The sequence below is a fragment of the Protopterus annectens genome, chromosome 12.part0, assembly GCF_019279795.1.
Source record: "Protopterus annectens isolate FY-2018-M chromosome 12.part0, PAN1.0, whole genome shotgun sequence".
Classification (NCBI taxonomy): Eukaryota; Metazoa; Chordata; order Ceratodontiformes; family Protopteridae; genus Protopterus; species Protopterus annectens.
The window spans coordinates 643,685,960-643,707,429 of NC_056746.1; the positions used below are offsets into that span (position 1 = coordinate 643,685,960).

The 21,470-nt window shown below is 38.5% G+C and overlaps 1 protein-coding gene and 1 long non-coding RNA gene across 6 annotated transcripts in view; one reads left to right on the forward strand and one right to left on the reverse strand.

Moving 5' to 3' along the window:
• The window catches only part of AMZ1 (archaelysin family metallopeptidase 1), a 523,657-nt gene that overhangs the window by 199,997 nt on the left and 302,190 nt on the right, over nucleotides 1-21,470 (forward strand). For all 5 annotated transcript variants that reach the window (XM_044089776.1, XM_044089772.1, XM_044089775.1 and 2 more), the window contains one exon: nucleotides 18,908-19,241. In XM_044089776.1, coding sequence (XP_043945711.1) covers nucleotides 18,938-19,241 — 304 coding nt within the window. In that variant the 5' untranslated portion in view covers nucleotides 18,908-18,937. The remainder of the gene's footprint in view (nucleotides 1-18,907; nucleotides 19,242-21,470) is intronic.
• LOC122816761 overlaps nucleotides 1-21,470 on the reverse strand; it is a 219,882-nt gene that overhangs the window by 73,906 nt on the left and 124,506 nt on the right. The window lies entirely within an intron of this gene.

Consider the following 21,470-nt stretch of genomic DNA (forward strand, 5'->3'; position numbering starts at 1 on the left):
TGGCTGGTATTGTGGGAGTTTCACCTGTTCTCAAGCACAATCCATAAAAACACGTATAATATAGCTAGAGATGTGCATCAGCATGCACAGAGGTACACATGTATCATTGGCTGGTATTGTGGGAGTTTCACCTGTTCTCAAGCACAATCCATAAAAACACGTATAATATAGCTAGAGATGTGTATAAACATGCACAGAGGTACACATGTATCATTGGCTGGTATTGTGGGAGTTTTACCTGTTCTCAAGCACAATCCATAAAAACACATATAATATAGCTAGAGATGTGTATAAACATGCACAGAGGTACACATATATCATTGGCTGGTATTGTGGGGGTTTCACCTGTCCAGGCTGCTGTGAGTTACAAGAGTGCTAAAAAACAGGCCCGCAAGGGGTGACTGTCACTGGTGCCAACCTGTACACTTTCCTGTATGGGCACAATTAAGTGCCATCCCTCTCAGTTGCCCATCCAGTCAACAGCAACACTTTCATATGGATAGTGACCTCCAGTTGGCTGGTTGGTAATCAGAGAGGCATGATGGAAAAAAAAAAACACTTCAGTTATAAAAAAACTTTTCTTGGATCTGGATATGCTGAAAAATATCCCACTCTCTGACCTTCCTATTATTGATTTTTGTAGGTAATGTCATTGAAAAAAAAACACATATGCACAGATGTATATTCTTAGCTGACATCTGTTCATCTGTATGACTCATGTCTACCTGGTTTGAGATATAAGCACAAAAGCAGTGAACATTTAGTTGGGCTGCAGATGATCTCCTGATAGCACAAGACTAAAGATTATATTTAATATTAGTCCTCTTTTATTTATCAGTGACGTTTGACAATGTGGTTCATGATATCCTGATGAGGAGCTGAAATCATGTTGTGGTCTTTTGACAATGTGCTTAAATGGAAACCTCTCAATATCAAAATGAAATGAATAGTGACAATGCTCCTGAAAATTAGGGACATGTGACTAAATCGGGAACACCAAATTAGACAAAAAATTATGCTTAATCATGGCCATGGTAGATGAGTTAAAGAGACTGGCAGCAGGGAACAGCTAAGTTTTATTTTGATTATATTACAGCATCTTATATAAATTCACAACAGTATAAACAGCATAAATGTGACTTCCAAAACAAAAGTCCTTTCTCTTACAACTGTCAGAAAATGCTTTTTATTAAAAAAAAACCAAAAAGGTTGCATAATATTGCTTTCCTTTTCTTTCAAAAGTGGAGCTTTTAGGTAACCAGACTAAGAAGACACATTTGTTATCTTTTCACTGCATTACAAGTCAAACAGAAAAAGGTCGGCTGCTATTTATTTAATGCTTAGTGGTAGTGTGCGGCACTTGTCTTTAAATTAAACTCAGCTCAACTTCATCTTAAACTGAAATTCCAAAATATGATTTTTACTGCATCTTTGTTGATTTAGCACAGAAACCTTGCCACCTGAATTCTAGCTTGTTCATACAAATGCACAGTAGTTCTGTAAAGCCAGATTAATGACTGTTTAACTAGATCCCAACAGCAGGGCCACTCATCTGATGAAGTTTTGTACATGTGAAATAAAAGCACTTATCCTTCAGGAATAAGGTGTTTTGGATTATATTGCCCCAGTCTGTCCTGTCTGTCTTTGGATCTTTGGTTTTGGCATTTCTGTTTGTGTAAATAATAGAGAACAGGTACCAGAATAGATGTTTGGGAGACACCTTTCTGCAGAGGGACTGATGGAAAGGTTGATGAGTTGAAATTCACTGAGAAATGTTACTTAGAGTGGTAGTTTTTGAACCAGGGCAGTGTGTCATCACTGATGCCTATTTCAATGAGATGGTCTAGGAGAACAGAGTGATTGACAAGATCAAAGGTGCTGGTAAAGTCAATAAGAATGGCTGCAATAATTAGGCCATTGTTCATTCCAAGAAGAATGAGTGTCCAGATAGCTGTGGATGTACAGTGACCAGACCTGAGAAAAGGTGGTATGAGCTGATGTACTGAGTGAGTTGCAAGTAAAGAAATGTTTCCAGAATCTTTCCTAGGGTAGAGAGAATAGAAATGGGCCAAACGTCTGAGGGACTGGAGGGACTCGGTTTCATAAGGGGAGGTTTTACAATGGCATATTTCTAGATATTATGCATAATATTAAGTGTAATGCATAGATTGAAGATGTGTTTCAATGGGGTTATGATGTTATCTTTACCATGATAAATAACCATGAGTGAAGGTTGTCAGTACCTGACGGATATCAAGTTGAATCTGTTCAAGTAAAGGGTGGATGTCCTTGGATATGATTGTTCTGAAGTAGAATGTAGGGATGAATAGAGGGCATGGTAGAGTAGCAGAGTCAGTTTGGAATTGGCAGGAAAAAGGGATGGGAAGGTTGTTGAAATGGGAAAGGAGGCAGAAAGTTGAGAGGATGAGGAATTCATTGAAGGAGGGATGGTTATTTTAGCCTGTTAGGTGGCTGATTTCCAGACGTTTTTGGGAAATTTTATTAGTGAGGTTCAGTATAATTTCATCAGGTGACTTTTAAGAAGGTGTACTTCTTGTTAGGTGAGGTGCCTAGCTAGATGTTGCATTGTTTGTTTATGGTAGAGGGAAGTGCTTTCCAAGAATGTCATGCCTTGTCCCTCAGATGGAGAAGAGCTTGACACACATAGGTTAACCAGTTATTAGTTTTTGGTTTGTATAGTCTTTCAGTTACTGGGAAGCAGGAGTTATGAAGGTCAGTCAATATAGAGTTGAGTAGTTTTTCAGCAAAGTTAAGATCAGATAAATTCAGAAATGGTCACCAGTCCATTAAGGAGAGGGTGGATTTATGTTTGTTAATGTTATGTTGTGATCTGTTACAGAAAGGTATGAGCTTTGGAGGCATATTTACAAATGGGTCATGGATATGCACACGGACAGGGCACTGGTCACTGAAAGATGGTGGATGGATGGAGATGTTTGAGATAAAAGAAGGTTTGTTATTTAATATGATGTCTAGGAGGGAGTGGCAAGACATGCTGAGATTGGGTTTATTAGGTTGAGAAACAAACAGGGTGAGGACAAATTGTATCAAAAAAGTATTCAGATCATTTTAAAATAGGACTGAGCAGGCTGAGATTGAGGTCTTCAAGTATTAAGTGAGTGTTTGATAACATTTGTGTAGGAAATTATTTCTTTTAGTAGGTTATTTATTTTGGAGAGTGATGAGGGTGGTGGTAGCTATGCTACTGTGACTTGTATGGTATTCTTGGGAGAGGGAATGGATACCAATATCCAGTTAGAAGAATTATATGTTAGTGTTTCCTTGAGCAAGTAACTGGATGTTTAATTGAGATCTGAACAGAAGTAGAGTTCTACCTCCTTGTCTTGAGTCTGATCTGGGGTGAAAAAGGTATTTATAACCAGGGAAGAATGATGTAAGGAAGGACTGTTAGCCTTGTCTCATGATTCTATGATAGTATCTAAACCAGGCATATGTAAGGAAATTAAGGTATTAAGCTGGTCTGTTTTGTTTGTTATACGTTGTGCACTTAGTACAATACAGGATAGTAGAGATGGACCTGGATCAGCTACATACCTCTCAGCTATACAGATTTTCACAGACTGTCCAGATTTTGGCTCATATTCTTGGTCCATTTTTCATAAAATTGTGTTTTTTCTGGCAAATTAGCAACAAATCATTAAAAATTTGAAGTTAGAAAATAATGACAGACATTTGAGTTTCAGACTTCATACCCTTCAGAAAATTCATGCTAATGTAAAACCTGTTATTCTATCACATTTTTAAGTTTGTAAGAGCAATATTTAAAAATTGTCCCTATTTTTCGTCCTTTGTCTCACTTTTATTTATGGCTTTGTCCAGATTTCTTGCTCTAAGAGGTTAAGAGGTATGATCAGCTAGCTTCAATGCAATGTTATCTCGAAGTTGTAGGATTATGACTGGGGAAAGATTGTAGAGATGTTATGCCAGGTGCAGGAGCACATTACTACATGATAAATGAGTATATATATATATATATATATATATATATATATATAGAGAGAGAGAGAGAAAGAGAGAGGAGGTATTAGTAACTGCGGTAGATGGAGTGGTAAGTGTGGCTGAAAATGACAATTGAAGGAAGAGGAAGGATATGTATGAGCTGGTTAATATTGAATATAGAAAATATAATAAAGCAGTGTTAAGTATAACTGTGTGATGTATCATTGGGGAGTATTCAACAGAGTGAGTAATATGATAAACATTGTTTGGAGGGATAGTAGTGGGTGTTAGCAGGAGGAGCAAAAGTAGTGTGTAGGAAAGAAAGGGGAGTACATTTTGTGATAAAGAAGAGAAGGTGTATGAGTGTGGTATGATATTATTGGGAAGGAGACAGACCTAGGTCAGATGAATGCTAATAGCTGTTTGAGTATGAGTGTGAAAATTAGAATGTGTGCTTTTAATGGAAGGTAATATGTACTTAAAAGTAGGTCTGGTTAGGAGAGAATAAATGTAGGGAACTGGGGGATGGGAGGATAGCATAACAGGCTAGAAATCACGCTCTGTATGAGTTCATCAGCCTGTACACCCTCAGTGAGTAAGACCTTTCAGTGGTAAGCTGATATATATATATATATATATATATATATATATATATATATATATATATATATATATGGGTCCTAGTTACATGATCGAAGTTCAGAACCTCAAATTTCATATGGCCGAAACCATATGATCGAAGTTCTAAAACTTCGAAGATTTAAATGGAGATCTCCGTACAGTGCAGAAGGGGAATATTCCCTTTTCCTCACTGTAGTGTGATCTTGAAGTTGGTATATTTTAATAACGGGGGTGTGCGGGGTGCAGGGGGGCTTGCCCCCTGCATATATGTATTTTTTTTTTTTTTAATGTTCGAGATTACAAAACTTCGATCATCTGGTCCCGACCATATGAGTTTAAAGTTTTGTAATTTTGATTATTCAACATAGACCCATATATATATATATATATATATACATATATATATATATATATATATATATATAACTTGAACACCTTGAGGCAACCACTCAAAACTGTAAAAGTAAAGACGCCACGCAAAATTTTGCACTTTCGTTCCATTTTAATGTCTACACAAAACTTAATCAGAAATAAACACCTTCTAAATCACTCCTGTTTAAATACTTACACCTACTGAAATATTCAATCAGAATAATCACATGCTAAATTACATCATTAATTAAAAATAGTACAGCAAAGTTTTATTAAAAAATACCTTAATATTAAAGAATTTTATATTTCAACATATTTTCAATATTAATCAGTTCATTTAACCCAGGTAATTTGTTTGTCCTAAGCATTATTTGCCACCTTAATTCACGCATTTCTAACAATTTATTACATCCACTGATGAAATGAAACTCATCTATTTGCTCTAAAATGGCAAAGTGGAATTTCCTAAAGCCCTCACACACACTGTTATGTTTATTTTTGTCCTTGATGGCTTTAATATGTTTGTAAATTCTTATTCCTAGTGGCCGAATACTTTTCACTATGGAGAATTGTTGACAATTGCTGCAAACTCCTATATATACTATATTTTTATTTATGAAGTTAATTTTCTGGATTTAACTATTACTCTTAATAATAAACAGTTTAGAACTTCCAATTTAATTTGAATCCAAGCAGGAGAAGGGCTGCCACAGCAAATACCTTCTGCAGTTATTTAATTATTTGTTGGACACTGTCAAGTGTTATTTTTGCTCCATTCAAGTGATTAATTAAAAGAAAAAAATGTTCCAGTTTGCAAGATAAATTCGGTTTCCAGAACAACATTGGAAGCCTCCAATCCATAAATGTAATACAGATCAGATCAGTACTTACAACTAGGGAAGTACAACGATGAAAAGAAACCTCTCAACTATCAACACACATTGCAGATGCACTCAGCGGAACTTGTGCGAAAGAAAATAAGGATGAATTGCTGGATTAAGACTAGGATTCAGATCAAAATGTAGCATCTGACCCAATGTTTGCAGTAAAACAGACAATTCCGAAAAAACTAGAAGTGAGGAAAGAGTCCAATTGAGCTTTATAGACTTGGAGAAAGCATACGACAATGTGCCAAGAAAGCTGATTTGGACAGTCTTGTGATGGATTGAAATCCTAGAGTCATTGGTAGGATTAGTACCAGCTATGTACAAGCACTGGATAACACAAGTATGGACTGTTTGGACTCCCAGAGGGATTTCCAGTGGGAGTGGGAGTTCATCAGTGTTCATTTCTAATCCTACTGCTGTTCATATTGCTGCTGGACTACGTTTGCAAAAACAAGATGGGGGGGAGAGATCAGCAAAGCTGCTGCTGTATGCAGATGATGTGACATTACAAACAGGCTCAGACAACAGCTTCCACAAATGATAGGGGAATGGAATGCAAATCTGAAGACACTTAGGATGAAACTATGTACAGATAAGACAGTTGTAATTGTTGTAAATGGGGGAATCAGAAGATACTGAAATCTGAGACAAAAGAGAAAATGCAAGAACAGGCTAACAGTTTCAGATATCCAAGAGGGGTGCTTGAGAAGAAGGAAAGTCTGAATGAGGAGGTCAAAGCTAGAATCACAGGGGATTTAGCTAATTGGCACAGAGATTAGGGGGTAGTGCATGATAGAAAAATGCCAAAGAAGTTGAAAATTAAGGTCCACAGAGCAGTGGTGTGACCAGTGCTACCGTATGGTACAGAAACCTGGGTAGTGAAGTCAGAGCAGTTATGGAAGCTAAACATGATAGAGATGAAGGGCCTGAGATAGGTGGTATGAAGTTCATTGTGGAATAGATGAGAAAATGATGAAATCATAACAAAAATCCAAGTAGCTCCAGTTTCACAGAAGGTCAAAGAGAACAGATTATAGTGGTTTGGGCATAAGTGCAGGAAAGTAGAAGACAATCTGGTGAAGATAATTTGGGACAGACAGGAAGAAGACTAGAGGGAATGAGGGCATCCAGCAAAGAGATTAAATGGCTGTGTGACAGAAGACATGCAACAGTCAGATATTTCTGTCAAAGAAGACAGAAAAGTGGCACTGAATCAAGAGAGATGGTGAGCACAGATGAGATGTGCTAGCTGTATGTGGAAAAGGGGATGATGATGATGATGATAATGATGATGTATGGCTTTTATGCTTTCATGATATGGTTTAGATTTATTCTAATTGCGACTTCTATCACCCAGAAACATGACTACTTGCTAGATTTGGTGCTCCAGCTTATAGTGATCACTTTGGACCTGGTTTTCCAACCATTCTTCTTGCTTGATCTTCACATGGTTCAGTTTAACATAAAACTTCATCTACATCATTTTTCCCTAATGATGGGCTTTTTGAGTAAAAGAATTTATCTTACATCACTAATAAGCTATTATCTCATGTCCTTGGCTGTTTCTGCTGAGATTGCAATGTCAATGAACCAGTGCTGTTCAATATAAGAGCTCAATAGTGGTGGCTGCTAATATTTGCCCTTGCAATTGTGCACCTTGCCCCAGTAGATGTGAAGGAGCTGTAGTATAGCTTAGAGCTGCATTTTATGCTCAGGAGTGGGGGAATCGTGGACTATCAAATGAGATGTACCTAACTTCTGGCGGGCAAAGTAGTAAAGTACTACATTATTCCATATACCAGGAGAGATATGACATAAGAAGGCAAGTGATTTATCCAGTGATACCTCCACTATGAGGAACCAACCAACAACATTCTTCCATGTGGTTGAGAGGTAGTGCAGTCTGGTATATCTTTTCCCTTGAAAGGCGTTTACTTCACATGATTGTGAATCATTACTTTGCAGACAAGGTGGACTCCTTTAAGTTGGATGTATACCTTGGATCATATAGTAAGCTTATATTTGTTTACTACACTGATACGTTGGATTGCCCACGGGGGTGAGTTTGATGACCTGGACTTCAAAGAGCTCAAGTAGGTGCTTCCATATCTGTGATCCACTATGTATGGGCTAGACCCTGCCCATATTAGGCTGTTGACGGTCTTCCTTGAGGCCATGGGCTCTTTTTTTCAGAACTGTCTAGTTCCCTTGGAAGAGGGGTGCATGTCCATTTATTTTAAAGGAGGCTTTGATGGCTTAAACACAATTGATTTAAGCATTTTGAGGAATTACTGCCCTAATTCTAGCCTTTCATCTATAGCAAATGTTACTACAAATATTAAGAAGGTAATTTATATACTGCCTGGATCTACACACTAATTGATTCTAGGATGAATTTCAGTCTGGGTTTCAAGTTTATCACAGCACTATGACCATCATCACTTGACTGTTAAATGTCTTTTTAGTGGCATGATACTATACTGGCCTTCCTTGGTCTGTCTGCCACATTTGGCACAATGGAACAACTGATCTTTTTGAAGTGTCCAAAGACAGATTGTGAGATATCCAGAATACTCCATGACTGGTTTGCCTCCTACCTCTCAGGGCATACTCACAGAGTAGTCTCCATGGGAAACTTTTCCTCTACCTATTCTCTTATTTGCTGGGACCTGCAGCACTCCAGACTGAGTCCAGTACTCTTTAACATGTACATGTTGCCTTTTGGTGACTTGATTTGATGTGGAGGTCTGCATTATTACACCTGTGGTGACATTCATTTGTAGAGTTCTGTTCCCCAAGAGGACATGTACTACTGAGCTCCAGCTGAGCACTGATCAGAAGACATTCCTTCTTGGATATCTGCCAATGGGCTCAGACATTCCCCATCTGAAACATCATTGCCATGTCCTCTCATGCCACTCTTAATCTATATTTACACCTGTATTGTTTACAGGGGTGATAGGGTGGAGTTTTTCTCCAAGGTGAATACTCATGAAGTGATACGTGATGACCAGTTGTCATTTTAGGACCATGTGTTGGCCATCATCTACTCATGCTGTCAAGAACTGAATATCATTTACATTAAGCACCTCATTCCATCACGGGACCCTTTAATTGTTCAGGCCTTGGTTATCAAAAGACTCTCTGGACTGCGCTAATGTATTTTATCTGGCATTATCAAATGCTGAGCTTGACAGGTACCATGTACAGAATATGGCAGTAAAGTTCCTACTTAGGCCTTGAGGTGTACAGAATATGGCAGTAAAGTTCCTACTTAGGCCTTGAGGTAGAGTCAAATCATGCCTATTCCCAGGAACACTGCAGTTTTTGCGTAATGTTTTGTCCATACTTGAAGTGTTATATGTATGTAATTGATTTGTTCAAGTTGATGTCCCAGTATATGCATATATGCATGTTGGTTTGTCATATGTACTATATAACGACATATCAAAGGTTAAAGGACTTAGAGAAATGGAAAAATAGTTTTTCTTTTTTAATGTTTCTTTTTTTCCATGTTTATGCAACCTCAGAAATAGTATGTATAGAGAGTGGGGGTGTTGAGGCAGGGCCTGCACTGTGGGGGGTGTGTGGGATGTATGACTCCCTCAGAAAAATTATTTATTAGTATTGTGTAATTTTTATGAATGTCAGTATTTTAAGGGAAGAATCACATGAGGACTAATGGTGATTCTCATTGTTTTTGGTGGTATAGAGGTTTTATTACATTTTTTTAATATAGTTTGAGAATGCCTCTTTAAATTACATGAATATCGACAGTTTTCAACAGAAAATGGGCCCAGTTAGAGCTTTGGTCTGACCAATATCCTTCTAAACCAATCCAAGTCTAAATCCTGGTTAAAAAAAAACTCTTCACACATCCCTACATTTTTTATCTCCAGCTATACTATTTTCAGACAGACAGACAGGTAATAGACAATGCGGTGGCACTATGTTAATTATCAGCAATGATGCTAACCTATTTACCACTATAACTGCAAAAAGTGATTCTGTCCTGGATGATGACCCAAACTGGCTAGTAACAGAAACACTGCTAGGTGGATACAGTAAACTATTCATTGCTGTCATTTATATGAACCTAAACTATAACTATGAACCTACATTCCACTGCCATCCTCCATAACTCTGTTTCAAGATACTGTAGACAATATTATTTAGCACACAAGGCATCATAAATATTAATTGTTAGATATATAAATCTGGATTGGTTATGATTTCATAAAACTCAGCTAAGTAAAGACTAAAGTCTCAGCCAGTACCTTGGCGTGTAGGGATAAATCCCTAACTATGGCCCAGGTGACCAGTTTCAATTAGCATCCAAGGTATCTGAAGCACTGTCAGGGAAGGATGGATGAACAGGTCCCTCTGATACCCTTAGGTTCCATGGCCAACTATAGCAGGATATGGACTAAGTTCAGGGGAGTTAGCAGTTACTAGCAGACCCAGTGTGGACATGGGGTACTGGGTAGCAGTGCTGTAAGAATGATGTGAGGAGGACCAAAATATTTATTAAAAAATTCTTAAAACAGTTTCAGTGAAGGCATTAAGCCTAACACCTCTGACATAATTTGTACTCTCCTAGACATTGTAATTACATTTTCAAAAAGCTGCAACACCTACAAGTTCTTCCCAGTCCCCTCCATTACCATTGCTTCAGCTTCACCATCTGGTCCCTCAAAATTATTAAACTATTTTCCCAAGTCATTCAGACTAGAACCATCGCAGACAGCTCTACAAACAATCTACCAGCAGAAACGGCTAGCATCTACCGGTCTCCTCTCTACAACTGCACTAACCCAATCTCAGTCCCCTCTATCTTCCATAACATTCATAACTCTATACAAGTTAGATTGTACCCCATTAAAATAATTAGAAAAAGGGACAAACCATTTTCTTAGATAATTGACAATGTTAGGCATCTTATGAAATTTGGGAAAAATCTTAGTCTGATTGGAAAGTCAATCCCATCGACAAAGACACTTATGACACATACTGCAATCTTAAAAAAGAAATGAGACTAGCAACCAATCATGCTAAACCAGAGTATTTCAGAGTATTACAAAACACAATACTTGACCACTCCAGGAAATTCTGAAAGTATTACCTCCTCTACTTTTTAACACCAATTAAAAAATCAACTTATCTCCATCTTTCATAGGTTCGTGGGTGTATACTACACTAATGTGCACGAGGGTCTTTATAAACCTAGCTGTGGAACCCAAATGTGACCCACAAATTTGGTTTATATAGGAGGTGATTTACTGGCTGCCTCTGTCCATCAGAGACATAAGTGCCAGACCAGGGAGGAATTTCCAAATACCCATCTATTGGTCCAAGTAGTGTTTAAATAGGGACAGGGAGGAACTCTGCTTCAAACGTATGGGGAGCCTGTTTCAGAAAATGGAACTTCTTTCAGAAACATAACTGTCTCTCCAACACATCCTGTTTATATCACAAACAAATTTTAGGTCTTTTAATCTAGTAGTTCTGATGCTGTTTGTTTTTTGGATGTGCAAAAAGTTCATCAAAACAAGATACAGGGATCCCTTGCATGCCAATCAAAGATCACCATTCAGAAGCCTGTATGATACTGAGCAAAGAGACAGGGCTTTGAGGCAATCAGCGTAGAACATTGTATTTACTCCCTGTATTCTTTTTATAAGGAACCTTTGTGGACATTCCAGTTGCTGCATGTGTCTGGTCAAGTACATACCAAAGAGGACATTATACTATATGATGGGTCTGATGAAGGCTGAGTACAGTGGGCAGGTATTTTATTTGGTTGGTATAGCAGTTGATGGGTCAGAAGAAGTTGATTGTATTTTAGTAGGTTAGGGAGTTCTAACCATCCTAGCTATATTAGGGAGAGGCAGTGCTGAGAAGGAAACTTAGCATTGGTTGCAAATTTTGAGATTTTATTGTAGCAGGTAGATAGTTTCAGAAGGTCAGATTTGTTTAAGTTAATTAGAATTGGGGAAGCGTATAGTAAGGTGGAGAGTAGATGGGTACGAGAGATAGTGATTCAGTATTCCTGTGTGAGGAAGCTCTTGTAGCGGTGGAGTGAACCTAGTTTTTTATGAACTTTGGCAATTTTTAGTGCTATACGTTTGCCGAATTTTAGGTTTTGGTCAATCGTTACACCTATTAGCTTGGCTTGGGTTACTGGTGTGATAAGGGTATTGTTGGAGGATGTTATTGAGAATGGTGAGGTAGGGGTGAAAGTTTTGGTTGGGTGGAAGATCATGGGTTTGGTATTAGATGGGCTTAGTATGAGTTGGGAGGAATGTAGTCATTTTTCTATAGTAGTGAAGGTTTCCTGGGTTCTGTCTTGGAGGAATTGTAGAGAGGGGGCCGAGCAAATAAGGGTGGTGTCATCAGCATACTGTATTATATTAGTCTGCTGGGTAGCCAAGGGGAGGTTATTGGTAAAGATGGAAAATAGTAAGGGACCAAGACTGGATCCTTGTGGAACACCTCTTTCCACTGGGAGGAGAGGGGAGAGAGAGTTATGCCATTTTACAGCTTGTTGCCAGAGGGACAGATAATTTTTAAACCACAGAAGAAAGGAGTTATCTAGATTGAGCTCAGAGACAGTCGATATTAATTTGCAGTGGGATACCGTGTCAAATGCCTTTGACAGGTTTAGGAAGACAACAGATATTAAGTTACCGAGATTTCTTTGTTGGTTGATATGGTCAGTAAATGGTATAAGGGCAGAGGTGGTACTATGGTTTGGCCGAAATCGATGCTGGGAATTTGCTAGCAGGTTATATTGAAGAAGATGATTCAGTAATGCATTTCTTAGTCTTGAGTTTTAACACACGGTTGTGGCACCAAGCTTTTGTCTGTGTTAGACCTTTCTAAAGGGTGTTCACATCATGGGGGGATTCAATGACTACCCAGTTTGTAATCATTTGTGAACTTAGTTAGCCAGAGGCCTCTGATATTGACACCCAAAAAGTAGATGCTAAAGAGGAGTGGGCCTAGCACAGAGTCCACTGGTGACTGTCCTCTTTGTGGAGGTGACCACACTGATTCTAACCTCCTGGGTCCTATCAGTGAGCCATCCAGCATTCAACATGTTTTAAAGGGGTTTATACCTAGTTCTTTAAGTTTGTTGACAATGACCAAATGGGGTATTGTCTCAATGCTTTAGTCAGATCTGGGTAGGCACTATGCATAGTTTTCCCCTCATCCATTGCCTAGGTGACCTTTCCAAAGAAGTCCACCAGATTCAGTAAGCATGACCTTCCTTTGACAAAGCCAAACTGTGATGGATTCAATGACTGGAGGTCTCCTATATTATTGTTGACAATTTCCATGATAATTCTTTGTATGGATTTCCAAATAAGACTGGCCAGACTAATGGGTCTGTAGTTTCCAGGATCTGTTGAAGGTCCTGCCTTATGAAGGGGGATGACAGTCAAAGACATGCATTCAAGTAGCACAAAGCCTGTTTTAAGACCATTGTTAAATAATGACTCCAGAGGTCCTGATAAGTTTTATTTTAGACAGTTCAGAAGGCATCCAGGGATGTCACTGGGGCCCACTGAGGCATGTTCTTGGCTTTAGTGAGCACAGCCAGTACACGCTCCCTAGTTATAGTTGGGGGTTATGTTTGAGGATGTTTTTTGAGGGATGGTTGGGGCATGGGTGGGTGAAGTTGGAATTGAATTTGTCTGCTAACAGCTTCACTATATCCCTAGGCTCAGTGAATGTGACAGCATTAATCACCAGTTCAGCACATTGCTGTGTGCTGCCCTTGAGCTTTCTGATATAGTTGAAGAAGATCTTATGGGTATCTTTCACCTGAGAGACTATCTTAACCTCACAATTGGCCTTGCTTGACTTAATTTTCCCTCCTAGTTGCTTATTTAGTTTGATGAGAGACTTTTTATCTTTACGAGAATGATTCTTCCTAATTTTTACCATATTTTTTCCTTTTGTTGTATATTCTGTTTAGTTTGAGATGCCACCAGGGCAGTTTATTTCCAGGGCTAGTCCTGGGCTTACTTATGGTAGGTACAGCAGCCTCTATAGAACCATTGACATGGTTGTACAGAGCTTCTGAGAGCAATTCAGCATAGGCTTCTGTGTTCTCAGGGTTTGGAGGGGAATTGAATTTTGACAAACCATCAGTTAATAAAAGGTAATCTGCCTTGGAATAGTTCCTAATTGTTACTGTTTTTAATGGGATTATGGGGTTAATTTTGATTTTGAAGGAGACAGCTTTAAGTTTAGACCTTACCAGGGAGGAAGAGACATTGGGGGGTGCAGCATTCTCCCATATTTATGAGCATGAGGTCCAATATGTTGGAGCATCTAGTGTGCATATACACTATTTGGTCGAGAGCGTTTGTATTTAAGACATCCAGGAATCTCTCTGCTTGTAGATTTGAGGCCATGTAGGGTTCCCAGTCTATAGAGGGGGTAATTAAAGTCTCCCATGTGTAGGGTGTTAGGTTAGATGGTTTGTGTCTCCAGTGCATCCAAGTATGCATTGTAAGCTTTTTCAGACATGGACGATAACCTATAACTAGTTAGGGTATTGGATTTTGTCTATGGTGATCTGTGGATGCAGGAACTCCAGCACATCATATAGAAGTATGCTTGCTATTGATGTATATTGAAACATCTCCACCATTAGCCCTTGTCTTTGCAGCTGCTGGTGTAAAAGTGTGGAAGGCATTGAAACCTTGCATTGCTGGGGTACTCTCTGCCACTTTAAACCATGTCTCAGTAATTGCACCATTATCTATATTTTCAAGTATAAGGAGGGCATATAGGAGGTGATATTTTTTTTTTTTAGGCTCCTGGCATTGAGCAGTAACACCTTTTGGTTCAGTTGAGTTGATTTTGCTGTCAGTAGGTTTGACAATTTGGAATTGCATTATGGAGGTGGATAAAGTTTTAACCAGTATTTGAAGGCTTATAGGGGAAATGTGCAGCCCATCTTTGACAAAGCAATGTAGCCTGTTAACCATGGCATCTCAAGCACATATTGGATCCCCTTAGAATGACATGAGAAAGACTGCCAGTTGTTGAAGTCAATCATTTTTTGCCCATATGGTGACATCATCCTCGGTGATGGTAATCTGCAGATCAGTGCTAGGCTTATACCAGCCTGAGACACAGTCTCAAAGCTCCATAATATCTCTCTTCATATAGACCAGGGAGGTCCACTTCAGGTAATTTGCATCTACATGGACTATGATGGAACCATACTGGTACCTGTGGCAAAATGACTCAAGTGCATGCAAGATTTGGTGGCTCCTGGCTCCAGTTAAACAACAATGAGTTATCCCATCTCACCCTCGCTACCTCTCCATAAGCTAGTTCAATTACCCCCCCCCCCCATTTCACTTAAAAGCTGTCACCAAATTCTAACTGCAACAAAATTTATCTGGAAAAAATTAACTGCCCTATCATCCATTCTCTCAAACTATTTATCCCTACATTTTTTAGGCTACACTACAATTTGCCATTCTATTTAACCTAACCTCTTCTGTCACTACTCTATCTCATAGTTTTAACCATGCTGTAGTGCTACCTCTTGCCAAAGTCACCACTATTTCCTTTGCCAATGACTTTAGACCTATCTCCAATCTTTGTCCCTACACAAAAATTCTGGAAAGTACCATCTATTACCCAATACTAGAGTACATGTGAAAATATGACATTCTCAACAATAGGCAGCATGTATTCTGACCCAGTTATAGTACCATTACAGCAATCTACTCACTCACTCACCTACCACATTTACTCTAAAATGGAGAAAGGCAAAATAACTGCGGCTATCCTCATAGATCTTAAAAAAAGCCTTTGATACTGTTTATCAGTCACTTGTATTACACAAACTAAGTGCAACAGGTTTCTCTTCTGGTGCCATTCTGTGGTTTCAGTGCTCTCTCTCCATCTGTAAACCAGATAATACCTACATCTCCAAAACTAGCGCAAAGGCACACCTCAATGATCTGTCCTTGGTTCTTTCCTTTTTTCCCTTCCTTGGACTTCCCTCACACTAACTGTATAATGTACAGAGATGATATTATCCTCACAAGAGCCCACTGTATTCCTCTCCTTCTCTAAGATAATCTTCAGAATGATTTCATTACCATCTGGAAATAGCTTGTGCATACAAATTTACTGTCAGGACTTAAATTACTGCAGTTATATGTTTTGGTACAGCATAAAAATTACAATCTACACATAGTATCATCATTACTAACCCCTTAGGTACACCTCTTCCATGATCCAAACAGCAAAAATATATAGGACCCTACTCAACCAGCACCTCTTCTTTCACAAGCATACCTATGACCAAACACATAAATTACTCTTCCAGCTCAAAATCTCAGACAAAATTTCTAGCCTGCTAAGTACAGAAGCCATACGATCCATAACTATTAACATACTGATATCCTGATTAGAATATGAACTGCCAGTTGTCACCCCTTGCTTTGGACAAAATGCTACTCAATTACAAACTGCAGAAAATAAAATACTTAAATTTATTCAACTTTAAAGTAAAAATGAATACCACTGTGTTACAATAAGTAAAGGTAAATGGCCACCAGTTGGGGGCTAGGGCTGCTCTTCTCCTTAACACTGTCACATACTGGATATTGTCCCCCTCGTCTCAACAAAATGATCATCAAAGCACCTTCCTATTCTTTATAGAACTCTGATTCTCTGTAGCTACAAAGGCCGCTGATACTCTGACAACCTCACCTCTGAGAGACCTTTTTTTGTAAAATTGCTCCTGCAAGCTAGAACTCATTGCCAGACACTATCTGGCAAACAGACACTCTACAGGAATTCAAAAAGTCTCTTTGTGCCCAACTAGTCAATGAAAACAAATGAAATAGCTTCAGGGATACTGGTTAACTCCCTCATTTAAAATCTGTTTTCATTTTACTAAATTTAAAACTTTTTAATGCTGCTGTGGACAATAACATTTTGTAAACATTCGCTAACATTCATTACGATTCCTGTGCATATTTATTAAAGTCATTTACAAGTATTGTACTTATTTCTGTACATATTTAATTAACTATTTTATGTTTACTTTGTACTTTGTTTGCAGCATCTTAATATATTTACTATAAAACTCTATATTTTACTTGATCATTTGTACTCTGTATTTGCCTTGTTTGGCCCAGGTCATGGCTGAAAAGGGTCCTCAGACCAGTTCACTTACCCAGTTATGAAATGTTAAATAAATAACTTGTAAGAAAAACTCATGTAAACTATTTATTATGTGCACATTACTGTTTTGTAGAGATGTGTTCTTAGTAGACATTTGTGTTGTTATATTTTATCACTGTGAACCATTTCTGCAATACATTTATAATTCCGCACACCCCAATATATTTTCATTTCTTTTAGTTGTTATAAAATCTGTTTTTGCTAAAACATCACCCATTATAATGATCTATATATAGACAGACTGACAGGTAATGTAGTATTACTGCAACTGCATCAAATAAAACACAGTCATGGCTTAAGGAATTATCCTGTGCTACATAGACTATATGCAACACCAGTTATGTCTCATGCAACCTGTACTTAGCCTGGAGGGCAAAAAGCAGTTCTACTAACATTTATTGCCACTGTACACATATGTGTACTGCCACAGATTGTTACCATCCCACTGCCTTGGAAGAATACTGCCCTCAATGCTTTAAAGTCCCTTTTCCTTAGATAACTATTGGATATTACTATTCCCAGTGCTTTATCAGCCACAGTTTCTTGCATAAGGATTTTTTAGTTTCATTACCATCTCAGTTCTTTGGAAGGAAATTTCCTTGTCTCATTACAGCCCCTGTTTTTGGCTAGCTACAGCCCATTGTCCATTTGTATCCTTGGTTCCTTAATAGGTAACACTACCAGATCAGTACAATTCCAGTTGATGGGATGGCCTTTGCTCCAATGCATACTGTTCATTATTATTTTAAGTTTCTTTAGTGGATTTTAACCCCTTTCCTTACTATTTAACACAACTTTCCTAGCTTCACTGATATTCTAGTTTATCTGTGTATTGTCCATATTTACCAACCCAGTCTTTTTACAAGAAAATATCACAGTTTCATTCAAACTCTAAAGAGTTTGAGAACTTGAGTTACTGGCTGCCAAGTTTGAAAATGAACTTTCTGAACATCGCCGCTGTTTAAGTTTGTCAGATTGCTGCAGAGAGGGTATCAGGAAATGTGCCCTTTCCCCAGTGTAGTTATTTCTCGGAATTACAAAATATTAGTTTTTGTTCTGCTTCAAATCTTTGTGATTTGAAGTCTTATATATTTGAATCTTTGTGATTCAAACTGTTTTACTCTAAGTCTTAACATTCAAACTTTTGATAGATCAAATGTTTGACACAGACTCGTGTGTGTGTGTGTGTGTGTGTGTGTGTGTGTGTGTGTGTGTGTATGTGTGTGTGTGTGTATATAGGTATATATATATATATATATATATATATATATATATGTGAGTGTGTGTGTGTAATTTAATTTTGTTCCCTATCCACACTTTCTTGAATGGTGATATGCATATTTTCAGTTTACTGACCAGGAAATCTAACTGGGCTCACTAAATGTTGTCTCTTTTTCTGAGACATGGGAGTAAAAAAAGTAGTTTACTCATGATATACACAGTCCATATGAGAAACTCATGGGTATTAAACCCATGTCTTCAGTTTTGCAGCCCAGCACTTTTAATTATTATTTTCTTTCTGCATTCCTTGAATGAATAGTGCCTCTCCATCTGTGTTATTCATTGTTATCGTTTCACTGTTCAGCGCTGCCTCCATTTGTTGTGTTCATTCCCATGTAGTGTCACTGCCATCTTGATGCTTCCATCTTCATGTGTTTACTAATGTTAAGTACTCCCAGATGCAGTGTTATTTACTGCCCCACCACAGTCTCTGTCTTTCTTACTTGGTCTTGTCGATCATCATTGCCACTCCTCTGATCAGTGCTGTTAATTTCCATTCAGACTTGTACTGACAGTTGTTACTTGGATGTTTTCTCTAGGCACCCTGAAGTGTTGCCTGATATGACAGCATGCTACAGTGCAGACCCAGCGAGGAGTTTACATTTGGACCACGTGCTCTGAAAGAAGCTCTCATCTCAAACAACCCCATCCTGAAGGACATCTACAACAACACTTTCACCAATACAGAAAAGCACTTCTTGTCTGAGGCCTACAATCAACAGCACACCCTTTTCAAGCCCGTGTTGATTCGCACTGCATTTGACTGGTTCTTGAGTTGTCCTGAAGCTCCAGAAGATTTTGAAAGCTTCTATAAAGCCAAAGAGGAAAGAAAAGTAAGATTAAGCAAGAAGAACATCTACCTCCAGCCCATTGGTAGGTAATCCATATTTAGTTTCATACTGTTTGTTTAGCTGGCATAGCCTGAGAAGCAGTGCCATGTTTTGTGGGGTGCAATGCATTTCTCTGCAGCTTCATTTCTGAGACCTAAACACTGAGAGATCATTCATTTGTTAATGGTCACTCTGGTTTTGCATACAGCTTTTCACATTGGCACACCTGGCTCTAAACTTAGGCTTTTCAGTTGTTTAGAAATGTGTAATCATGCATATGTACATCTGTCAATATAAATGCAAATGTTAATGTAATCATAGTAGTGTTGATCACGCCAGCATGCCTCAGATGGGTCTAGATCTGGATAGCGGTTGATAATGCCAAGTTCTGTAGTTTAGTGTCCTTTTCTAATGAGTTCTAATATTTCTTCAATAATCCACCCAGCTCTTTCTATTCATGTAATGCTCTTTTCTTGTTCTTTTCATGAGCAGGTATAATGCAGTCTTTTGATGACTATTTATTTTTTTGTTTTACATATTCATATTTTTTTTTTAACCAGGTTAATACAGAGATCCAGGATGGACTCATTTCAGAAGTATCCCCAGTGCAAATACACAATTAGTCAAAGAATGTTACATGTTGGTAATATAAACCAAATTCAGCAATACATATCAAATTCAGTAATTAAGCCATTCAAAGTGTCATAATAATAATAATAATAATAATAATAATAATAATAAACTGCTCTTGTGCAGCCATAGGCTGGGTTCATAGGTATAAAAAAGAGACTTCACGACATTTGATGAAGCACATGTACTTAATTTGCAACAAATGAAAAACAGTTCTATTCTCATAAACACCTCTCATCTTGTTTGCAGTGGTAATTTCTACCCATCGTAGAAATACCATGATTGAACCATGCAGTATATTTAACTTGACTTTTCTGTATCATAAAAATTTGGGAGGGAAGACAAAGTAGCAGGCTGAATCAACTAGAAGATGGCTTACTAACTCCTCCTCTGTAGTTCTCTGACCAACTGGCATAAACCTAGTGTTTCCTTCTGCAATGCAAATCACCAGGGTGTAACCAACATATCTAGCACTGGAGACCTGGCAAAGAGAGGACTGAATGCCAGTGACCAGCTCCCCTCTGTTCTGTAAAGGGTGGTGCGGTTTCTTGGGGTTGGTTAATTGGTCTGGCAAATGCTTTAGTAAAAGCCTGGGAGTTTACATCTAACAGCTATTGCAGCTATTACTCTGGGAAGAATGCAAGTGGATACCTACAGCAAAGTATGAATGTCAGCATGGTAGCATCTATTACTGTGGGAACAACTCGAGTGGATATCTACAGCATAGTATGAATGTCAGCATGGTAGCATCTATTACTGTGGGAACAACTCGAGTGGATACCTACAGCAAAGTATGAATGACAGCATGGTAGCATCTATTACTGTGGGAACAACTCCAGTGGATACCTACAGCAAAGTATGAATGTCAGCATGGTAGCATCTATTACTGTGGGAACAACTCGAGTGGATACCTACAGCAAAGTATGAATGTCAGCATGGTAGCATCTATTACTGTGGGAACAACTCGAGTGGATACCTACAGCAAAGTATGAATGTCAGCATGGTAGCATCTATTACTGTGGGAACAACTCGAGCGGATATCTACAGCAAAGTATGAATGCCAGCATGGTAGCATCTATTACTGTGGGAACAACTCGAGTGGATATCTACAGCAAAGTATGACTGTCAGCATGGTAGCATCTATTACTGTGGGAACAACTCGAGTGGATATCTACAGCAAAGTATGACTGTCAGCATGGTAGCATCTATTACTGTGGGAACAACTCGAGTGGAAATCTACAGCAAAGTATGAATGTCAGCATGGTAGCATCTATTACTGTGGGAACAACTCGAGTGGATACCTACAGCAAAGTATGAATGTCAGCACGGTAGAGCAGTCCTACTAGCTGCATTAACTTCACTGCACACTAGAGAACAGAAGGAAGTAACAGGTTGGCCAGAAGTAAAATCCCACCAGCGGCCAGGGAGATGCAGTGCTGGGGCACCACTGGTTTCTCTCTGTTTGGTGCCCAAAATGACAATTACTTATCTCCTGAAATGGGGACTCAATCTAGGAAGATATATTTTAGTCTTTGGGGTTCCAGGTAAAGAATGTAAAGAGGGGTAGTGGGATACATGTGTTCATCAGGTACAGAGAAAATGAGAAACAGAAGTGAACAAAAGAATCAGCAGCTGTACCCAA